Source organism: Myotis brandtii, unplaced genomic scaffold, assembly GCF_000412655.1.
Source record: "Myotis brandtii unplaced genomic scaffold, ASM41265v1 scaffold36, whole genome shotgun sequence".
NCBI classification, from domain to species: Eukaryota; Metazoa; Chordata; class Mammalia; order Chiroptera; family Vespertilionidae; genus Myotis; species Myotis brandtii.
Window position 1 is genome coordinate 7,036,168 of NW_005363836.1, and position 8,722 is coordinate 7,044,889.

The window sequence follows — 8,722 nt, forward strand, 5'->3', positions numbered from 1 at the left end:
GCCCGAACTTTCAGCTGCCACTCCCTGGCAGACAGCACCCCACTGCTTTCCACAGCTAGATGTTATGTGGGTACCCTCCTCAGTTTGGTGCTCTCTGCTGGGGAGTCCAGCTTCGGGGTTAGATCCCAGAGTTCTCAGTGTCACCCTCCCACAGCTGAGATATCTCTCCAGGACTTCAGTTGCCGTCTGTGGGTGCTCAGCCAGCCCTTTTGTGCCTCCACCCCTCCTACCAGTCTCTATGCGGTCTCCACCTTTGATCCTTGGGTGTCAGGGTTCCCTCCTGTGAGTTTTCCATTGATTATTCAGGAAGCCTTTCCATATTTCAGTTGTAATTCTAGCCTGTTCCTGGGAGCATGTCTGTGCAGCCATTTTTAATCCATTTTATTTTATCTGCCCTATTCTTAAATATAACAAATTTTTAAAGGCTATTCTATGGCAGGAACAACTAGATCAAAAGCCTGCAAACTTTCAGTTCATCTGTGAAATTGAGCAGGATAATGAAGTACATATATGGCCATGCTATAATTTGGACTTCTTCTGTGTCAGAGAAGTGCCTCTGTTTTGAATTTTCTCTACTGGAAGTTGAAGCTGTTCTTGACAAGGAGTTAGAAAAAGGGAATCTCATGATAATACTGTGAGTAACAAGACTTTAGAATTACTTTACTATACTTGCCTCAGTGACCTAGGGAGGCCCCTACCAGGTCTGTGAACCCAGATTTCTGCCCTTTAAAGAATGCCTAAATCAGGGTCATGACAATGGGAGCAGGATGGAGGGGATAGGGCCTACAAAACTTGGTAACTGAATATGAGAGGTGGGGGGGGCGGGGGGAGAGGTTAAAGATGACTTTTTGTTTTCTATTTGAGAAATTATGGGGATGGAAGTTCATACTACTAGTAAATTTAGGAGGAAGAGGAGTTTTTGTTGTACTTTTTAAAAAATATATATATTTTATTGATTATTTTACAGAGAGGAAGGGAGAGGGATAGAGAGTTAGAAACATCGATGAGATTGCTATGCTTTAAATGGTTTTTCCTGTTTACATTATTAAAAATGGTGTGGATTCATTTGCTTTGCAGAATAAATCACTAACCTTGTCCATTCCCAACAGAAAAACGGCACGTATTATCTCCTAATTATCCTCACTAGCTATTTTGCTCTGATCTCTCTCTTCTCCTCTACACGAGTGGAGATATAATGCTCTTTGGCTGTGGAGAGGAAACAAGTATAATGCAAGGCTGCTTGGACTTATAAATTTATTTTTGGGCTTTATAAATTTAATAGTAATCATTTACTTATTATTATTAAATAATAACATACATAGCACTTGACAGTTTACTGAAGATCTTCACTTATATCATCTTGTTTGAATCCTGAAAGGTTGTCCAGTCCTAATTATTACCCCATTTTGCAATTGTGACCTACACAGGTTCATGACGATGACGTCACTGTGGCCACCCCTTCTTTCCTTTAACCGGGTCAAGTCTTTTCTATCCGAAAACCCCAAGTCCCTTTCTCAGTCCACATTCCCTTTGAACTACAAGCCTCTTCTCTTCCCCTTCAAGCCCGAGCCCCTGGAGAGTGGCCTGTGCCCCTTTTCCTACCTCCTCACGTCCCATGCATTCTTCAGCTCCCTGAAAGCCAAGGTTGGTGTCCACTCCACTGGACCGACTTGGTAAAGGCCATGGCAACCTTCGGGTTGCTAAGTGCAATGAATCCGTTTCGGCTTTCCTCTTACACGAGTTCTCTGCACTGTTGACAGAATTGGTCATTCCTGCCTTTTTACAACTCTCCCCTGGGTTTCTGATGAGGAGGGACACCATCCTCTTCGGGGTTTCTCCTTCCTCTTCAGCAGTCTTCGGTTTTTTCAGCCACAGACTTCTCTTCCTGTGCTTTTTTTCTTAAATAGTGAGATTCCTCAGAATGCCAATCTCTACTCACTTTACGCTCCTTTTTCTTCCCTTTTATTTTCATCCCAGAGCAATTTTTAAAAAATATATATTTTATTGATTTTTTACAGAGAGGAAGGGAGAGGGATAGAGAGTTAGAAACATCGATGAGAGAGAAACATCGATCAGCTGCCTCCTGCACACTCCCCACTGGGGACGTGCCCGCAACCAAGGTATATGCCCTTGACCGGACTCGAACCTGGGACCCTTGAGTCCGCAGGCCGATGCTCCATCCACTGAGCCAAACCTGTCAGGGTTTGTTGTACTTTTTTGATATAATGTTTGAGATGCCAGCAGAAGAGCCAGGTGGAGTCACCAGATAGGCAGATGGAAATGTGGGTTTAGATTTCTCAAAAGAGGACAGATTTGGAGTTATAGATTTGGAAGTTATCTGCACAGAAGTGACTGAAATTATTGGCTCAGTGAAACTTGTTAGAGAAGGGAAGCGGGTAGAGGCTTTTTAATTTTAGTTATCAATTAGTGAATGAGCATTGTGACAAATTTTAAATGGAAAATAAGCTGTTGTAAAAAAATTATATAAACAGAGCCACTTTAAAATGGAGTCAGAATTGCTATCCCAGAGAAACTGCCGTGCAAGTCTTATTGTACCTCAAATCTTTGGAATGTAAAACCAGGGTAAAATAACTTTTTTACTAGGCCTAAAGTAGCATTATACCCCAAAAACTGCAAAAGATAACAAAAAATCAGAAATATTATGACTGCCAGATGGAAAATGAAAAACATGGTTTAGAATTAGCATCACTATTTTAGTTTATCTGCACTTACAGAAATGCCTTCCTTCATTGAGTAGTTGGCCCCCTTTTCTTCCTCATAAATACCCCTTGCCTTTCTTTCCTACTCAGAACACTTATAGGACTTCTGCCTGAATCAGTGCTGCCTGAGTAGCTATTTTTATGGATCTCTAATAAATGCTTGTTGCCTCTCACTTTACCCTTTTATTTTTGGGTTAACACTAGTTACCTAAAATCAAAGTAGGTGTGGATAAAATTTATAAGTAAATACTTAATAAGCCAATGAACTATAAAAAACTGCTTGATTTTTGGTGAAAATAACTGATTTATGTTAAAAATATTGTTCTACTTGTGTATTTTTGAACAAATAAAGACTCAGAATTTTTAGGGTCTTAATAACTCCGAAATTTGATTAAATATAATCAGATTTATTTCTTCAAGTAGAAATAATATGGATTGTTTTGCCAGAAATAGGATTTATATAAATAATTTGTAAATATAAAAAGTTACAAAATACTATGAAAAAAGAGATTTTGAAGTAACTTTTGTCCATCTTAATTTTAGGTCCAGAGTGTCAATTCTTGTCATAGCTGTGCTTGTGGCAATTCTAATTCCTGGGACAAAACAGATGAAGATGATATTAAACTTGTTAACATTCCTGTGACTACTCCTGAGAACTTATACTTGATGGGTAGGAATAACACAATAAAGTTTTAAGATATACTTATTTAATATGAAACTAAAGAACTTCTTTCTAAGGGAAGCAACTATAATTTTAAAATGTTCTTATATCTACTGAATCTAGTGTATATAACACAATCTATTGTATTAGTTTCCTGAGGGTGCTGTAACAAATTACCAGTTGGTGGCTTATAACAGCAGAAATTTATTATTTCAGAGTCCTTGAGGCGAGAAGTCTGAAATCTTTATCATTGGGCTGAAATCAAGGTGTCAGTAGGGCCATGCTCCCTCTGGAGGCTTAGGAGAGAATCTGTTTCTTGTCTCTTCTAGTTTCGCAGTGGTTCTCAACCTTCTTAATGCCACGACCCTTTAATACAGCTCCTCATGTTGTGGTGACCCCCAACCATAAAATTATTTTCGTTGCTACTTCATAACTAATTTTGCTACTGTTATGAATCGTAATGTAAATATCTGATATACAGGATGTATTTTCAGGGGTCGCGACCCACAGGTTGAGAACCGCTGTTAGTGGCTTCTGGCTTGTGGCCTCCTGATTTAAGTTCCTGCCTTTCTCTTCATTTACCTTTCTACCTAGCTGTCATTGGTTTTCTTCTACCCAGAGAAGATTTTAGATAGAAAGAGGCCTGTGTTTTACATCTCTTGGCTTGATCACGAGCATGTCCAGAAAGTCTCACTGGATCTCAGAAAGAGAACCAGAGAATGCTTTTCACTGTTTTTCGCTACTCTATTTCAGGCTACATTCCTTTTAATGAAAGGAAATTCATATTAATTAATAATAAAAAAAACACACAAAACCCTTGATGTAGCTAGCTCCCAGGCAATGAGCAGTAAAGGGGATGGTGACTTGTCAGGACTGTGTGCCTCTGAGTGCACTCTGATCATCTCCAGTAATATCACAGTAGGTACTCCTGCCTGTGGGGAAAGGTGTAAGAGTAGTTCTTTTGCCACCTTTTCCAAAGGTCTTCAGAGCATTAAGCTCACTATGCTTCTAGATAACTCTATGTATAGTAAAACTACCTCACAGCTTCTCTTGGAATATTGAAAAGAAATAGAGAAAAACTTGAGAAGCAGGTAGGAGTCTGAGTATCATAGAATCAGGATTGGTAAGAGCCCTATGGATCACCTGATAGCTTCTTATCAAATAGTTCCTTTTACTTTTTTTTTTTTAATATATTTTATTGATTTTTTACAGAGAGGAAGGGAGAGGGATAGAGAGCTAGAAACATCGATGAGAGAGAAACATCAATCAGCTGCCTCCTGCACACCTCCCACTGGGGATGTGCCTGCAACCAAGGTACATGCCCTTGACCGGAATCGAACCTGGGACCCTTCAGTCCGCAGGCCGACGCTCTATCCACTGAGCCAAACCGGTTAGGGTTCTTTTACTTCTTTATCAGTTTTCATTTTAACTTTGGGGTTATTTTGAAAGATAGTTGTGTGACTATAAAAATTTGCCATTGTTGGACTTTTGATGAATTCAATATATTGTTCTAGAAAAATCCTAAGCACCATACACATTTGAGTTACATTTTTAAATGTCATTTCTCTCTTATTTTTGGTTGACTGGAACTACTGGAATACATTGGGAAATTAAGATTATACTTTGAAATGATGTGAGCATAAAATTATTCTTTAGTGCCGAAATTACTGTTTGATTGTTTGCCATTGATGATAACAATATGAAAAACATTTGAGACCCCAGATGATTTATTTTGGCATTGATTTTACTTACTTACAATTGTTCTGTTCTTAATTTTTAGGTATGGAATTATTTGAAGAGGCATTGCGTCGATGGGAACAAGCTCTAACCTTTCGAAATAGACAGGCTGAAGATGAAGCCTGTAGCTCCATTAAATTGGGTGCAGGAGATGCCATTGCTGAAGAAAGTGTAGATGTAAGTTAAGGGTGATTTATCTGAGAGTGGTCTTCATAGTATTGGAGGAATCAAACTATTTTTATTGTTGATTCAGTGCACTTGCTTTCTATGGCATTTAATAATAGAACTGCTTATTTTCTCCCCTAGGATTATTTGGGACTATTTCTTACTGGGCTTTTTCTGTTCAGTTACTTGTTACATTCCAAATTTGCAAATTATCAAGTTTCCTGATTTTCAAAGAATGTATAGAATTAAAGCAGATATGATTTCTAAAGGAATTTGTAAATGTCTGTTTTGTGCTTTGGATTTAATTAAGTGCCATTATATTAATAGAACTCACATTGAGTTAGAGCTGGACTGGTACTTACTGGTCATCTAGGCTAGTGATTCTCAAATTTGGGCATGCATCAGAATCATCTGAAAGGCTTGTGAAAACACAGATTTGAGAACCCCACCCCTAGGGTTTAAAATTTTTTTTAAAATGTATTTTATTAATTTCAGAGTGAGGAAGGGATAGGGATAGAAACATCAGTGATGAGAGAGAATCATTGATCAGTTGCCTCCTGCACGCCCCCTATTGGGGATTGAATCCATAACCCAGGGATGTGCCCTGACTGGAGTTGAACTGTGACCTCCTGGTTCATGGGTCAATGCTCAACCACAGAGCCACACCAGCCAGGCCCAGGGTTTTAATTCAGTGGGGCTGAGGTAGGTCCTGAGAATTTGCATTTCTAACAAGCTCCCAGATAATGTTGATGCTGCTGGTCCAGGGACCTTACTTTGAGAATGGCTGATTTGGTCCAACACAATTTCACAAAGACACTGAATCTCTGAGAACTGAGATGATTTAGCCAGAGGCACAGCTAGAACCCAGGCCTCCTGACTTCTGTCACAGTATTCTCACCACCCAACAGTAGTTTTTTATATCCCACACTTCCATGCCTTTCATTTAAAAGTGGAAAATGTTTCTGAGTTCAACATTAAAATATAATTTCGCTGTGTTCCTTTTTCTGTCTTTCTAGGATATTATTAGCACTGAATTTATCCATAAGCTTGAATCTCTGCTGCAAAGAGCATATCGTCTCCAAGAGGAGTTTGAAGCTACACTGGGGACATCTGATCCTAATTCTCTTGCTAATGATTTTGGTAAGATGGATATTTTACATGGCTTTTATTAAATATGTGGTTTTATTTTTTATATTCTTGTAATCATTTAACTATATTACTATGGTTACATATTTTTTATGAAATAGCAAAGAGCAAAAATGTCCTATCATATTTATTGTTTTTTCTTTCAGTTTTATTTTTCAAGTAAACTTAATGGCTTTAAGATACAAAGTCAAGTCTTAGCTGGTGTGGCTCAGTTGGTTGGAGTGTTGTTCCATGCACTGGAAGGTCTCAGGTTCAATTCCCAGTCAGGGCACATACGCAGGTTGTGGGTTCAATTCCCGGTCAGGTTGTGTATGGGAGGCAACAGATAGATGTTTTTCTTGCTCTCTCCCTCTCCCCCTTCCTTCCTCTCTAAAATCAATTTTTTTTAAAAAGGTATAAATTCAAGTACTTGTAGTAGGAAGGATTGTGACATTATTTTAAAATTATCTGGTATATTCTAAGTGAAAGAATCCCAGTTAAAGTGCTAGAGAGAGGGATAAAATAAACAATAATATAAAATGGGACATTAAGACACCCCAGAAATGTGCATGTCAATCATTGCACACATTTAAAATATTTTAAGTAATTATATTTCTTGGACTCCATTTTAATTGCAGGCTAGATTTTGATGTAAGTAATCAATACATATATTATTATATACCATTGCCTTTGTTTCCCATTTTAAAGAGAAAAGAACGTTGAAGAGACTTCTTTTTGTGTTTTTTTAAGAGACTTAAGTCTCCCAAAGAAAGAATTATTCAAATTGCTTCCTGAATTTCTGTAAATGCTCCAAAAAATGAAATAAGACAAAATTATTTCTCTTTTTGTTAAAAATAATTTGAGTCTTTTTATTGAGGAGGATTGTTGTATTCTAGTAAAAAACAAAACAAAAAAACAGTTAAGGAATGTTAAGTTTTTCAACATTTATTTCTGAAAGTGAAGTACTGAAAGTGGCTGCATTTTGAATTGTTTACGTGTCTGTGCATTTTGAATTTAGGTAAGAGATTTCATTTGTACAGGCATAGGGGAATGGGCAGAGTTTCATCCCTCCAGACACCTGGATGTGTTTACCAACCTGGAAGCTCTCTGAGCTCTGTAGTGAGCATTCTGGAGGCTTCACTGTGTAGGCTCCATTGAGTAAATCATTGACAATTGGTGATTAATGTCCTCTCCAGCCCCACTCCCCTCGGGTCAGGGTTGGAGCTTAAAGTTCCAACCTTCTAATCACAGGTTGGTTCCCTTGGATCCATCCCCCCTTTCTCCAAGAGTCACCTAATTAGCATAAATTCTCCTATGGGTTGAAAAGGGCTTATTATAAATAATAAAAGATGCTCCTGTAACCCTCATCACTCAGGAAATTCCAAGGATTTTAGGAGCTCAGTGTCAGGAACCTGATAAATACATACTACGTATTATATCACAACATCACATTGAAAATGGACAGGGTCAGAGTCAGAGATCTGAGGCATGACCCTTTCAAGTTACCTTAGGTCCCAAGAATCATTATTAAAAAAATATTAAAAAAAATTTTTTTATTACAGTTGATAACAATATTATATTAGCTTTACCAAGAATTATTAAGATACTTTGTTGTTCATACAGGTAAAAATTCAACTGATTCTACTTTCACATTTTTTTATCTTGATTTTAAAGATATCTTAGGATACTTTATGATATATCATACTAAAATATATGTGTATTTATCTACTTAGCTAGTAATTTAGGAAAATGTAAAAATTTTTTTGAAAAAGTTTAATATAAGTTGACATTTTATTTGGAAATATTGCCAGTGCTGAGCTTTTCTGTAGGTAAGATATTTGCCCTAAGTATTCATAGCTGGTTTTATACTCCCTTACAAATCATCTTAGTTTTGGAAGGCACACGGGTCAGGTTTTATTGACAAAGTTAGAGCCTCAGCAAAACTTATTTCACGAATTTGGAATTCAAAATATAACCTGGCTGGCGTGGCTCAGTGGTTGAGCATCAACCTAGGAACCAGGAGGTCATGGTTCAACTCCTGGTCTGGGCATATGCCTGATTTTGGGCTTGATGCCCAGTGTGGGGTGTGCAGGAGGCAGTCAATCGATGATTCTCTCATCATTGATGTTTCTGTCTCTGTCTTCCTCTCCCTTCCTCTCTAAAATCAATAAAAATATATTTTAGCCCTAGCTGGTTTGGTTCAGTGGATAGTGTTGGCCTGTGGCCTATGATGGGCACTGACCACCAGGGGGCAGACACTCAATGCAGGAGCTGCCCCTAGCCCGCAGGCCTCGGGCCGGCGGCCAAGACAGGT

The 8,722-nt window shown here is 38.2% G+C and overlaps 1 protein-coding gene across 2 annotated transcripts in view; it reads left to right on the forward strand.

Annotated features, from left to right (window-relative positions):
• FAM73A (family with sequence similarity 73, member A) overlaps positions 1 to 8,722 on the forward strand; it is an 80,563-nt gene that overhangs the window by 21,236 nt on the left and 50,605 nt on the right. For both annotated transcript variants that reach the window (XM_014544366.1, XM_005871935.2), the window contains exons 5-7: positions 3,264 to 3,390; positions 5,162 to 5,295; positions 6,300 to 6,423. In XM_014544366.1, the coding sequence (XP_014399852.1) occupies positions 3,264 to 3,390; positions 5,162 to 5,295; positions 6,300 to 6,423 (385 nt within the window). The remainder of the gene's footprint in view (positions 1 to 3,263; positions 3,391 to 5,161; positions 5,296 to 6,299; positions 6,424 to 8,722) is intronic.